At 34.5% G+C, this 14,678-nt stretch overlaps 1 protein-coding gene across 8 annotated transcripts in view; it reads right to left on the minus strand.

Annotated features, from left to right (window-relative positions):
- The window catches only part of Prpf40a (pre-mRNA processing factor 40 homolog A), a 55,209-nt gene that overhangs the window by 7,372 nt on the left and 33,159 nt on the right, over positions 1-14,678 (minus strand). For 4 of the 8 annotated variants that reach the window (XM_032903297.1, XM_032903294.1, XM_032903290.1 and 1 more), the window contains 13 exons: positions 14,113-14,137; positions 12,855-13,217; positions 10,646-10,754; positions 10,144-10,208; positions 9,641-9,805; positions 9,121-9,229; positions 8,353-8,503; positions 7,569-7,702; positions 3,671-3,785; positions 3,404-3,507; positions 3,202-3,318; positions 2,806-2,943; positions 2,311-2,406 (listed from right to left, as the gene is read on the minus strand). In XM_032903297.1, coding sequence (XP_032759188.1) covers positions 2,311-2,406; positions 2,806-2,943; positions 3,202-3,318; positions 3,404-3,507; positions 3,671-3,785; positions 7,569-7,702; positions 8,353-8,503; positions 9,121-9,229; positions 9,641-9,805; positions 10,144-10,208; positions 10,646-10,754; positions 12,855-13,217; positions 14,113-14,137 — 1,691 coding nt within the window. The remainder of the gene's footprint in view (positions 1-2,310; positions 2,407-2,805; positions 2,944-3,201; positions 3,319-3,403; positions 3,508-3,670; positions 3,786-7,568; positions 7,703-8,352; positions 8,504-9,120; positions 9,230-9,640; positions 9,806-10,143; positions 10,209-10,645; positions 10,755-12,854; positions 13,218-14,112; positions 14,138-14,678) is intronic. The other 4 variants (XM_032903295.1, XM_032903298.1, XM_032903293.1 and 1 more) reach the window with 1 other exon arrangement.

Consider the following 14,678-nt stretch of genomic DNA (forward strand, 5'->3'; position numbering starts at 1 on the left):
ATATATTTGGTCAAAAAAAAGTAGAAATGGAAAATCTGGCTAAGAATGAACTCATCTCTGCTTCACTGAATGGTGCCCCAAGGCTTAATTAATCAATCAGGTTTTCGCAAGTTTCCCTTTTTCCTACATTACCATCTTCAGACTCATTAGCCACTTCACTGCATTACCTCTAGCTCAAATCACCACGAATCCATAGCTGGAGAGTCTGTGTGTGTAAGTAGTGTAGGAAGTGTGAGTGTGTGCACACATGCAAAGGCTAGATGAAGAAATACGGTATACTATAGCTTTCAACCTTTCTCCCTGAGACATCGTTTCTATCAGGAAGTCCTTGTTTTGGCTAAAATGGCTGGCCGGTATGCACCCAAGGTTTCCCTGTATCACCTACCCCTGCCTGATAGGTATGCAGACTGTTTTTCACGCTTGCACTCTTTATCCAATGAACCATCTCTTCACCACCTGGAGATCCTTGATTACAAAAAAGGTAGGCCATACATTCCTTAAGATACACCATTTCAAAATTCCAAATACATTCAAATGCTTTGCAATATGGGGTGTAACCAAAAAAAAAATTTTTTTTTTAAAATTTACTTTACATCCTCGATTCCTCCCCTCCCTCCTCTCCTAGAACCTCCCTGTCACTCCCCCACTCCCATATTTTCTTCTTGTCTTCATTTCTCCTCAGAAAAGGGGAGGCTGGGTATCAGGCAGCCTTGGTATATCAAGCTGCAGTAGAATCAGGCACATCTTCTATTCTGGCTAGGCAAGGCAGCCCAGTTAGGGGAACAGGGTTTCTGTCTGCTTCTGCTTAGGAATACACAAGACTCAGCTGCAAAACTGTTACGTATGTGCCAAGGGATTAGGCCCATCCTATGTATACTGTCTGTCAGGTGATTCAGTCTCTGTAGGCCCCTATGGGCCCAGGTTAGTTGATTCTGTAGGCTTTCTTGTGGTGTCCTTGATCTCTCTGGTTCCTTTAATGCTTCCTCTCCATCTTCAATTAGATTCCCCAAGCTCTGCTAAGATTTTGATACAAGATTTTTGTGGATGTAACTTAAGGTTCTATACTTCTGTGAGGCTCCGAAGTAATAAAAATCCTATTAGTCTAAGGTACAAAGTAGTAAAAACTAAGGATCAACAAGGACCAGTCAGTCAAAGGGGCAGTTGGGAATCAATATGGACGTCCACATGAGCTTACAGAGAAAACAATTTGTTAACATTGATATTAATCAAGAATAATAAAGCCAAACAAATAGCTAACACATTACTCCTCAACTGTCATGCCAACACAGTACACGTGTGCTGTCTTTCAGCTTATTACAAATTGCTAGTTGTCTAGAATTTACTCCATCACGAACTTTAAAAAGTGTCTATTTGTGAATAGTCTCAAGTGGTGTGTGCATGTGCATGCTTGTGGAGTCCTTAAGTTTATGCTACTTACACCCGCAGATTCTGCCTCACTGGAACCCAGAAGGACTGTCATTCCAGCTAGCCATACCACGCTCATGGATCCTATTTCTAACCTCCCCGAGTGCTAGGATTATATGTAGTCTACCATATCCATATCCCCCCTGTATTTATGTGTGCTGGGGGCAAGTGAACTCCAGTCCTTACAAATGCAAACGCAGGGCAAGGATTTTGCTCTTTCAGTCAATTCCTTGGCTTCACGTTAAACTTTTTGAAAGCACTAATAGTCAAATATAAGCCAGACTCCACTGCGTACAAAATTTACTTATTACTTCATGTTGTCCACTTGCTTACTTGTAACATCACAGACTTGCTATGAGAATTTAGTTCATACATGTAAGCTCTATGAATGAAAAATGGGTTATCTCATATAGTCTATAATAATTATTTAATAATCATTGGTCAACTCAGGATAATTTACAGGAGCCTGTCCTGAAACCAGTCAAAATATTCCTATTATAGACTTACTTGATATTTTCCCCCACTGTTATTTTAAGCAAAACTTCCTATTTTTTCATTGTTATTCAGGAACTCTCTAGATTTTTGACGTACCTAATATAGTATAATGTCTGAATCAGATTATATGTATAATATATATCGTAGTTTTAAAAAAATTGTTGTTCAGTATTCCCAGGATTAATTACTGGCTGATTTATGAGGGTGACAAATGGCTGAATTTCTGCAACTATGAAACAAAAAGCTAATTTCTGACTAAGTTTAATAGCCCATGCAAACGTGTTCATCATTTGAAATAATTCTACAGAAAGAAAACATTACTGGATAAGAACAGTGACTATTTTAACTTCAAAGTTTCACCTTTATAAGTCACAACAAACTAAGAATTACCTCAAGCACATGCATGAAATCTTTAAATATTCTTTTTCTTTCAGATTCTAGAGTTATATCCTCAAATGCTGGTTCCTTCACAAATCTTTCCCGGATCTGGAAAGCAATGATATGGAATAAATATACAAAGATGAAGAAAACTTTTATCACCATGTCTAAAAGAAGCATGACCTATAGGGAAAACTGTGATTCACGAAGAGTGAAATTTTTCTCCCTTCAAAAGTTCTAGCAGTGTGTGGCAGTACATGCCCGGAGACAGAGGCAGGTAGATCTGTGTAGCCTGGCCTACAGAGTTCTAAGACAACCAGTGCTGTGAAGAGAAACCCTGTCCCCTAGTAATAGTGTATTCAAACCATTTTAGACAAACTATTTCTAAATTCAAGTCACAACTAACTTTTGACATATATACAATGTTTTATAAATAGTTTTAGCTTATCTGTGTCCCCTACAAACAAATCAGTGGTCTTTTCAACTGTGAAGCACAAATATACCTACCTCTTCCCAGACAGCATCCAGTTCTATTGGAGGAGTGGCCTGTTTCAACATACTCTTAAAGGCAGACTCTTTTCGTTTCATTTTCCGAGCTTCTTCCTTTTCTCTCTCACGTTCACGGGCTTCTGCCTTTTCTAGTAACTATCAAAAAATCAAATCTAATAAGTTATGATAAGTCCTGTTTCAAACACTGTTTGAAAGTAACATCTAAGCCATTGTTCTTAAAAGTATTATCATATCATTTATAAAAGTTTGATTTGACCTCTAACAATGAAAAATCTTTATACATTTTATTTTACTTTACCTTATAAATCCCATTTACTCTATCTTATTCCACTGGCCTACAACCTTAAGTAATTTTTAGATGATAAGGTAGATATGTGCAATAATTTAACTTACACTATTGAAAGCCAACTTGATATTTCCAGCATCCAAAGTGGTTGATCTTTTGGTTGAACTGATTATTGCCACAAAATCTTCAAAAGTAGTGTTTACTTCAACTACAAATCCTTTATCCTAAAAGCCAGAAATCTTATTATAAATAACACATGACTGCAATGAATTAATATTTTCAAATAGTTAAGAACAAGTATTTATTTACCTTCAGAATGTCTTTTATTATCTTTTTTTCATCATGATATCGTGCTTTAAGATCTTCAACATAAAACTTGAAAAGATCAAGTGCAGTTGATCCTAATGAAAAAACTAAAGAAGTCAAAAAGCTAGCTCTAACCAAGAGCTGCAATTACTTTTGTTTGTAAAACAAACATAAAATAAAGCACACACCCCTCCTTCCCATCAACTGCTCCCACCCCCACCCACATCCATCCCAACTCCTACAGTATGTGTGGAAACAAAAGCGTCTCACCAGGCTGACCCAGCATATTAGTGAATCGAATGTCAGAGCTAATGGTCGGATACAGCTCCATCCAAGAGGACATAGAGTGCAGCTGCCCGTGTTCATGCAACTCGTCTAGAAAGATCTGCAAGAAACAAACACATGTAGAATGTTACAAGAAATACAACAAAACATGGTACAAAGTACTAGCAAAACCTAAAATGCTTAAGTATGTTTAGGTGCAAAGAATATTTGCTATTTGATGTAAGCAAAAATATTTCTAGACCACAAATAATATAAACAAGCCATCCAAAGAAAGAGATCTTTCAAACACTGTACTATCCTTCTAGTCTTCAGTTGCTTATACCTAAAGGCAACTACTTCCAGTTAAAAAACGAGAACAACTAAATCCATACAATGCTGTGTGTGTATGTAACCACAAATCAAAGATACTAAATGGGATTATCTATTCTCAAATAATGAATGAGGCTGAAGAGTGACCATGTGCATGTTCTGTACAAATAGCTTCTTTTGTTTTAGATATTTCTATTTAGGTTAATTTTTAAAGGATGAACTGAAGAGATAGCTCTGTGGTTAGGGGCAGTTGGTACCGAGGCTGTTCCCAACATCCATAAGATGACTCGGTCACCTGTAACTTCAGTTCCAGCTGGGATTAAAAGCACGCACTACTACCATCTGGCAGATCATTCTTTATACCAGCCACAATGTATCTGTTCAGAAACGCCTTTCATTGATGGCTTTTTAAATTTTTTATTGTAATTTTTTGTATCATTTGTATGTATGTTTTGCATGCATGTTTATATGGTTATCAGGCAAGTGAATGATACATACATATTAGCAGGAAATACTCATACACATAAAATAATCTTTAAAAAAATGAATCAAGTATAGTTATATATTTGCTTTCCTCAAAGCATCTGGGAAAATTAGGATTTAAATCATTATCTGATCTCCAACCATTTCCTTTCCTTAATATAAGGGTTTATTATTATACCTTAATCCTGTCTTTAAAAAATGTTTAGTCTACACCATCCACTTCCTTTCCTATGGCTACAGTCAGGACTACACACTGTGGCTTCAGTACTATCAGTGTCTACTGCTGGTCTTCCAGTCCTTAGCTCCTATAATTCCTACATCTCCACTGTTTTTGTTTTTTCAACAAAAGTGGTGAAGGTGTTTTTAAGGCATTTCAATCTTTTTTTATTTTTTATTTTTTTTTCGGAGCTGAGGACCGAACCCAGGGCCTTGCACTTGCTAGGCAAGTGCTCTACCACTGAGCTAAATCCCCAACCCCAAGGCATTTCAATCTTAATGCTTTAAAGGGATTTGCTATAAGATTTTAAATCTACTCCTTTCTATCATGTATTTTTGTTGATATTTCACTTGAGTCACTGAATTTTGAGTCTGATCATATTTCAACAGTGGATCTCTAATTGAAAAATTGTCAAATGAAGTTTGCTAATTTATTTAAAGCTGGTATTCAGTAAATTCCAGTTTACTTTTACCTTGAATAGTGATCACCAATAAATTTTCCCTTGGTTGAAGATCTCTACCTCAGATTCAACTCAGTATTAACTTTTCTTATTCATTCATGCTGCTATTCATGTGTGCTTGAATTATGAACTTTCATAGATTTTTGTGAGATATCCCTCATCTTTAAATTGTTCCTTTATTTTTCCTCCTTGACTATTTTTCTCTTATCCATAAAATACTTTTCCCTTTTTTTCTTTTTGAGATAGGATCTCATCCTGTACCCTTGGCTGTCCTGGATCTTTAAAGCAGACCAGGCTGGCCATGAGCACTCAGGAGATCCACCCACTTCTGTCTACAGAGTGCAAGGATTAGGTGTATGGTATCGCCACATCCACTCTGAAAGTAAAAAAAAAAAAAAAAAGTCCTGAGGTTTTGCTTGCCACAATATCTAAAAAGTCTAATTGTAAGTTTCAACTATTTGTCAAATTTTGTACCTTTCCTTATTATGCTAGGGATTACTAATTATCTTAAGTATCTTTTAAGTCTACACATATAGGATAATGTCATTATACAACAAGGCGAGTCCAGCCTATCATTGGATGAGGAAGAGCGGGCGGGGAAAAGTCTAGGAAGGAGGAGGAGGAGTCAGGGAAGGAACAAGATGGAGAAGACAGAGGAAGATGATGGTCCAGATGGTCTGTCTAGGTCAATTTTATCTTGTTCAGGTGTCGGTTTCTATCTTTATTAATTGGCAGTGAATTATTCTGTGGATGTACTGTTGTTTTGAGAATTTAACATGTAAATCTAATTGCTAAATTACAAGTTTCTGGAACTTTGATTTACTGGGCTAAAGAGGACAGTGTGTGAAGGAAATGGCTTTGAGGCAGCTGGAGCGTGAGGATCTGGTTCTGTTGCCTGTGGGAACATGCTCTGCAAAACGAGGTGTGTGTGTTTGTGTGCGTGCGCGTGCGCGTGCGCGTGCTACCTAGGAAACCATGTGGAGAGGGCAACTAAAAGGGAGACAGCCAGGAGAGGGCGGCTTGTGGACCAAGTAGTAGAGTAGCAGCCGGAATAAGAGGATCCGGCTCTTGGGAACTGATAGAAAACGTTTCTAAATATTATTGCAACAGGTATTATGGAAGCTATTAATAAATAAAAATCTGACGCTCCAGGTTGAGCTTAACAGATCAATATATTTTGGGCTAAAGTCCTGGTTTGAAGAAGTTGCTTACTTCTTATTGGTATTGGAATTGATAGAAGGTGGTTATCCTAAGGTTGTTTTATGAGGAATTTAGAAATGGTCGTAATTTAACAGGGAGGAAGTAGCTCAGATTGATTATATAGCTATCCTTTCTAATTTTTACAACATACACTATACAAATTTTGAGTATTTGTTATTTTTGTAGATTTTCCTGTACCTTAGGCTTTGAAGGATGATACAATCAACCTATCATTAGGCTCCACCCCAGAATCCTATTTAGTAAGTTTGTTTTAGGGTTTAGTAATTTTCATTTTGTAACTTAATGGAGATTCTGTGCATCTAGGGCTCATTCTCAGAGGAGCACTACTTTGTCTTACAACACTTTCTTCTTTGTGACACATTTTCCCTTCATTCCATTTAAAGACTTGTCTCAAACCTTTCTATTACAGTTGACATGAGTTCAAATATTGTACTTAAGACTTTAAGAAAACAACTTGCCAGGTTCCTAGCAAAGATGTAACAAACTTAATATTTAAGTGTTAACTGACAGGTCAAAGCAAATCAAAACAATAAAGACTGTAATCACCAAACCACAATAGTTGAATAGGTTCTTTCCACTCACGATTAATTTTAGAAAAGACAGTTTTGATAATTCATTTTATTATAGTTCTAAACAAATCTTTGAAAGGTGAAATATGACTGCAGAATTACTGAGCTACATAGTATCTTAAGGAATACCAACATAGTGATTTAATAACCACTTACATTATGATTAAACGCAAACATGCTATATGCAGACCAATGGGATTTGAAGCCATATTTTACATTTAGCTGAAGGCCCACATGGCCTGTAATTAGAATCTCTTGGCCTGAACTTTTAGCATTTGGTACTCTGTATCATTATTTTACGCTCTATGACCCAGATTTCTGTTTTAACAGCCATTTAATGTCTATTTTATATCTATTTTATTTGTTATTTTATGTCTACTTTAAACTATTGTAAACTTTAAACCTTAAAACAGTCTTGAAGCTTACAAGCTGCAAAAGTCTAAGAGCTCTCCTAAAAAACATTTTTTGCCACATAGTTACAAATAGTTGATTATCTTAAAACTAGGGATAGCCTATTTTATAGCTAGCTATGAAAAGTATAGGAACATAGGTAAACAGAATGTCTACTTTCATGGCTTTAATAAGACTGGTCTTTGAAAACATTTCCATGCATCTTTCTATTACCTGAAAAGATTCCCTATTTTTACGCTGCCTCCTCCTTTCTCTCAACAAAGTCTTCTGTTTTTCTTCTTCTTCTTCCTTTTCTAAAGCTCGGATGTGTTCCTCAAAGCATATTAATGCATCTTCTTTATCCATGTCTATAGTATTTTTTCAATAAAAAATGAAATATTAATAAAGAAAGCAGTTTAATTATTTGCATTAAACTCTACAAATTTCCAATTCAGTATAAAAACACTTGTATCTGAATTCAAACATAATTATATAATGACACAAGTTATGACTTCAGGTATCATAGAGGATAAACGGAGGAGGACATGTACAAGGTATAATGAACTACTAACAGAAGCAATGTCATGCTTGACCCCCATTTTTTAAAACATCTTAGTTCAAGAGTTCTGTATGCATTTGATTATATAGCAAAGGGTGAGATTTCATGGTCAACTCCCATGTGCATGCTGGGAGTAAGTATTGTGCATGCTGTCTTAGTCACTCAGAGTTTTTAAGTGCAGCTGCCTTGCTGTGTTCAGAAGACACCGATGATCTACAAATGACTGCCTTATTACATATTTCAAGAATTATCTCTAAAATCTAAATTGAAAAAATATAAATTTAAAATTCAATTAAAAGGAACCCATTTGAAAATAAAGCTCCCCCCGCCCCAAAATGGACAAATCATTGTGTATAATTGAATTAGTGACTAAATAAAAAGTCAGAGTAATTCTGATTTCATACAAAAATTGACAGTAACTCTTTGTGACTGGAGGGCACTACTTGTCATTGTTCTTACTCTGTAACTCTTCATCCTCTGCGAACGTTGGATTATCCATCAGATACTGCTGGGCTTCAGACCAAGTGGTAGAGTATGTAACATTAGCCATATTGTCAAGTATGTTTTTTAAGGCTTCCCAATTTCTCTTTCGTAACTGCTTTGCTTGTTCCTACAACAAATGTTTGAATACCTTTTAACATTCAAATAAGGTATCTGAATTGCAATTACTTAACATTATTTTATATTCTGATAAGCTTCAAATGTTTTATATAGGTCTGTAGTACCAACACTGTTTATTTTGTTACTGTTGTTTGTGACAGAGTCCTTACTTTTACTTTTTCCATCTGTCTTTGAAGTCAGAATCCAAAACTTTGTTTTTGTGTCCGTATTACCAATATGCAGTACAGACACATTTTACAATGAGGGCTACTGAAAGCAGTCATAGCATGTAAATACCAAAGTCCTCAATGTCATTCAACTCTATTTAAAGTTTTAGTAATATCTGAACTATCACCTATGTTTCCTTTAAGAATGGATGCAAAACAATTTAACAGTGATAAATATTCAGATAAATCAGCACCCACTATGATTTAAACAATAATTACCATCTTCGAAAAGAGGGAAAAAGATTGAGTTAATTCATTTTATCTTGAACATAGCTTCCAATGAGCAGATATGATGTATAACATACACTATACAAATTAAGTCAAGAAATTCTGTTATAGTTTTACTCTTTTAAAGTAAAATCCTTAAGAATGTTGAAAATACTTATGATTTTCAGAGTACCTTTTCTTTCTTTGAAAGGAAGAACAAAACGTCTTCATAGATTTCAAGACGATCACGCTCTGATATTGCATTCCAAACTTCCATCTCCCCAAACATCTGCTCAGCTTTTCTAGTGATTATGAAATCAAATGTTACTTCCTTAATGCATCAGTACAATTTTAGATCATTTTTTCAAAGGTAGTCAATGAACACTCTCCACTGTAAGTTTAAAAATCATTACTCAGGAAAATTCCTTGACAGTCAATAAAAATATCAAGAGAAGAACAAAAGTCTCTATTTTCTCTTACATTAAGGCACCTTCTGCAGACTTTAAAAACAGATATCAGCTAATGTGGTATGTTTATTCCCTAATTAATCCCTTAAGTGGGCCTTTATATGAACTCAATTAATGACTTATGGGAGCCCCTTATAGAGCTGCCCCATCCTCATTTACACAGCTATGTTCACTACCATTCATTTTGGATGACCGAGTAGGACAAAAAAACAGGGGAATCGCTTTCCGCATCTTAAGAAACCTTACTTGTATCTGGTTGTGGAAGTCATTTTTTCATGATTTTCAAGAAAACGCTGAAAGGATTCCTTAGCTTCTTTGTATTTTGATCTTGCTTCTTCTTTTTCCTCCTTCTCTGTCTGGACTTTATAGGCATTAAATGCCTGCTTCTTCTCACTCAGCTTTGCTAAAGCACTAAACAATAATAAAATAATCATATAGGATTAAGCATAAAGGCTGGAGAAACAAATGTTAATGCTTTGGAAAAAAGTTTCATGCATATATTAAAAACATTTGTATAATTTATTGAAGATAAAAAATGATTCTAAAATGCAACTTCTAGTTTTAAAATGATTCTATGGTGCTCAGACTGCAGGACAAGTCTTTGGGGTTTTGGCTGTAGCATGCATAGAATACCTCTACGCCAACTACGAAGCTATGAACAACAACTCTTTATGCAGTTAGACTGTTGGACACAATTTTAAATGCCCTAAGATTAACGTAAAAAGAAAATGTATAAATTGTTGTATTACCTGTACCGAGGATCATTTATGATCATTTTCATAGCTTGCTCCCATGAAGCATTGGAGGGTACCCGCTGAAAATTATTTAAAGGAAAAATTAGTACTTCATACAAGAACACAGAGAGCAGTAGTATCACAGGAAGGCAAGTATAATGCTCACTGCAAATATCAAGCACCTCCTTTTGCAGATTTTGTATAAAATCTAAAACCATTTTTAATGATACAATTTTGTGAAGAAAAAAACTCACGCTGAAATTTAAGCAGTATTTTTCTGTATTAGTTCACCAACACAATGATGATTAAGCTTTTTGAAAAAAATCTTAAATATCAAGGCAAAAATATGCTTGTGAAATTAATACCTTAAGTTTCACAAAAGTGTTTAATTAAAACACAACAAATTTAGTTTGCTTTCAGTTACAACAGTTCAAGTAATTAGTATTTTAAATAAAGGCGCTAAAGTGAACATTTATTAGGAAATTATTATATTACTTAAAAAAAATCTATGTAATACCTTTTCTTTCAATAATTCTTTAAATGCTTGCTTTGCCTCCTCCTTTGTATTCCAAGTATATGTTTTTTTTGCTGGTTGGCTCTCTTCCTCTTCTTTTTTAGGAGTAAAACTAGAGAGACAGAAATTTGAACATGCTATTCATAATTTCAGTAACTATTTTCTTAGAAAATCTCTGTATCAGCTATTTGAAGCTGACCTAAAACTTGGTAATTTCAGAAGAAAGTTTCTTACACGAACCCTAAAATTACAACTGTCTGAGGTCAAGAACATAAAGTTTCAGAATTTCTGTAATGTCAGTTACCAGACCCTATGTAAAGGCCAAAAAATAACACAGAACTGCACTAAACTGATTTACATCACTAGTCTACACGTTAATAAATGGTTCATTATACTTACGTTTCACACTTCACTTAACCCCTCATAATTTTTTATGTATATATAAAGACTACAAAGAATGTAGAGAGCAATAAGTGATTAATTAGCAAAACCCAAGTCTGGTTAATTTTGCGAACATAGAATTAATAGAATCCAACAATGCTAATTTATCCTTGTGTTGTTTTGGATATTAATATACTATGGCACAAGAGCCAAGTAACTCTGTAACCTAGAACTCCAAATAAGTACTATTTGGAATACTGTGAAAAATACTGCTGAATAGTAATTTCAAACAGAATTAATTTAATACAGAATTATCAACTGCTTGTTTGGGATCCCACACTAAATTTAGAAAATGTAGTTCAATATAAAAATGATGAACTTGACACTGCAATAGAAACTTACCTAAGAATGTAATATATGTAAACATATTACTCTTTAAGTGGCCTTACACAGAAATTAATTATAATTAGTAAGAAATTATGACTCATGAACTAATATTAAAATGCTGCCAAGAAAGAATACTTGTTAAAGTCATGAAAAATAAATTACTCTTGGCCTTCCACATTCATATAAATGATCGCAACAAGATAAAAAGTATAAAACATAATTGTGATGAATACAGAAATTTCTCATTATTCTTGAGGTAATTGTACCATGTAAGCTATATTGTATTATGTTCTAAAATAGATATGCACAAATTACATGTAACTATCATACCAAATTGCATAAAATATTTTGACCTTCTCAGTGTTTGATAGTATTCAAAAAGTTCAAGCATAAAATGTAGAAGAATGATAACTCAAAAGCTTATATCATAAGATGCCATTGCTTGATGGATGAAGGACGTTCATGTATGAAGAAAATGTCTGATATATATATATATATATATATATATATATATATACACACACACACACAAATGCTTAAGTATATATACTTAAATATATGTATAGCCAAGGTCAGTGAAGGAAAAGAAAATGTGACCTTTACTCTTAATTGTCTCCAAATATACCATCTCATTTCTTTTTAAATATCTCAATGTCAAAACATTACAGTTATTTGTAAAATTAACATAAGAGAAGAAACATTTATAGGAAGTAGTAGAGAGATGGAGGTGGTGTGACTAACAGTAACTGGGTTATAGTGTTTGGTCAGATTAGCCTTCCATTTATACCTTGCATCCTATGGTAGAAAAACCCAATTATAAGTTTTGATTTTCTCACTGTATAAAGTGCCTTTTCTTATCTCAGGCAGTTTTCAAAAGCTGTTTGTATTTTTCAATTTATTTATAATAAGCTGAAAATCAAACACAACCAATAACTCAAAAAGAATGAAAACAAATTTAATTCTACTCTATTTGACAGAGCTTCTGATCTTCCAAGATTCATTTTTATGTTCAACAGCAATCTACAATATTTCTTGGTAGTGCTGAACTGAGCACATAAAACAAACAAACAAATAACCCCTTACCAAAAATAAACAAACCAGGGCATGATACCAAGCCTTTATTTAAAATACTGGAAGTTTGTAAACTGATTTTTTTCCTTTTTGCCTTGATTTTGATTTCATATAGTACATTAATAGATATAGCATGTATTCTTTTAAATTTGTGCCTCACCCTATACTCAGTGCTAATCAAGGTAAGATTACAACTTGAACTTTGAAGGTAAGATTACTTTCAAACGTTTGGTGGCATGGCACCTTTTGAAATAGATCAACATTAGATAACTTAGGTTTTTACTGAAACATTTAATGGTCACTGACTACATCAACAAGGTCTTATATTTTAAGTCAGGTATTTATTTGCAGAAGTCTGAGTTACTAAACTTACTCGGTTACAGTTTCTTGTTTAGGTGGTTCCTCTCCAGTGTTACTGGATATATCACCACTTAGGTCTTGAAGAGCTGTAGTATTAGCAAGCTGTGCTTGCTCCTCAGCTGATGCAGTCACTGTATTCTCATTATCAACAGCAGTAGCAACAATGGAAGTAACTTCAGGTTCAGGAGCAACTGGAACACTTCCCACAGTATTAGTAGGTGTGGTGGAAGTATTGGCATTAGCTGCTGCTGCAGCGGCTGCAGCAGCCGCGACAACAGCAGCTGCTGCTTCTGCAGCAGCCATGGTGCTCATAGTGGTAGGAATTTCTGTCGTAGGAACTGGGGCTGTTGATGTTGTAGTACATTCTTCTTGCTTGCTATACATCGAAGGAGAGAGGGAATAGAAAAGGGGAAGGGAAAAGAGAGAGGGGGAAGAACCAGTCATTTTAATACTATAAACAGTAATGCTAAATAAAGTCAATTAAAAAGTCGTAACACTAATGGAACAAAGGGCTAAACAAATCATTGACAGTACACTAGAAAGGCACCCCAAAAGACCACAGAATAAGACTACATTAAATGTGTGTCTGCTTTAGAGAATATCTAGCTATATCGCCTAGGCTGGGTTCAGATTCATGAGGCTCAGGCAGTACTGTGTCCTTAGTCTCCTTGAGTAGAACTGAAGTACCACTGTGCATAAGTTACCACTTCCAACTTCTACCATTATTTTGCTTTCAGCAAACCTGTACACTAACATGATATAAATTGATATAAATGCTTTTATTTCCCAATGTTCAATTACTTCAACCTGCTACTTTGAATAACATATTTGATATTTAGCAAAACTCATAAGAGCTGTAAAATCTATCTTTCAACAATTAAAGGGAAACTTGGTAGGCTGGGGGTATACAGCTCAGTAGTTGATTGCTAACATTTGCAAGGCTGTGGGTCTATTCCTCAAGATGACAAAAGAAGGAATTTAGTTTTATAACAGAGAAATATAGTTAGTTCACTCATTCCAAAAATGAGAAACTTCTTAATTCACAAACAATGCATTCTGTATGAAAAGTACTTGTCTAGCAAAATATACACTTGAGCAAATATATTTCCTTCTTAACGCCCCAGCCCCCTATAAAACCTTCCAAAGGCATCAAACTATTATTCTAATCCTATTAACTAGCATTCATATCCTTTTAAAAAAGTGGATAACTGAACATGAATGCTATAGAAATAGCCAAATTGTAAATCATACTCATTTTCAAAATTGCTTACCTGCTTTCTTCTGCTTTGATCATGGCTATTAAAGAAAACAGAAAAGTTATCAAGTAGTTTCTTAAATATAGCCACTGAAAACAAACTCTAAAAGAAGAGGAAAGTACCATAATTTCATCATTTAATTTACCATCTGACACTAAAAACTTGCTTTAAAGAGCAAGTGCTTACTTTAGTTTCAAAGCCTCAATACAACAATGAAACTTTTTACAACAGCAATTGTGATTAGTTAGCAATCTTTTCCAAAGGCTACTGGCCATGTAATCACACTCTGAAAAGATTTATAATTTAGGAATACAATAGTATTGTCTCCAGAGATGAGACTACTTTTTAAAAGACACTAAATTTAAATTGATATTAAACTCATGAAATTTCTGGCCCATTTTTCACATTAGCACTGATAAGCAGATAAGCAGCTATGCAAACCAACCATTTGCAGTCATATCAGAAATGAGCTTGATACTCTGTTGAAGAGCAATTTGTGATTCTAGTGATAAAATTATTATAAGCTCCTACTCAGACAATTTAACAGAGATTTAAAGATTTAAATACCCAGTATTTGTTTG

This window comes from Rattus rattus, chromosome 5 (genome assembly GCF_011064425.1).
Source record: "Rattus rattus isolate New Zealand chromosome 5, Rrattus_CSIRO_v1, whole genome shotgun sequence".
Classification (NCBI taxonomy): Eukaryota; Metazoa; Chordata; class Mammalia; order Rodentia; family Muridae; genus Rattus; species Rattus rattus.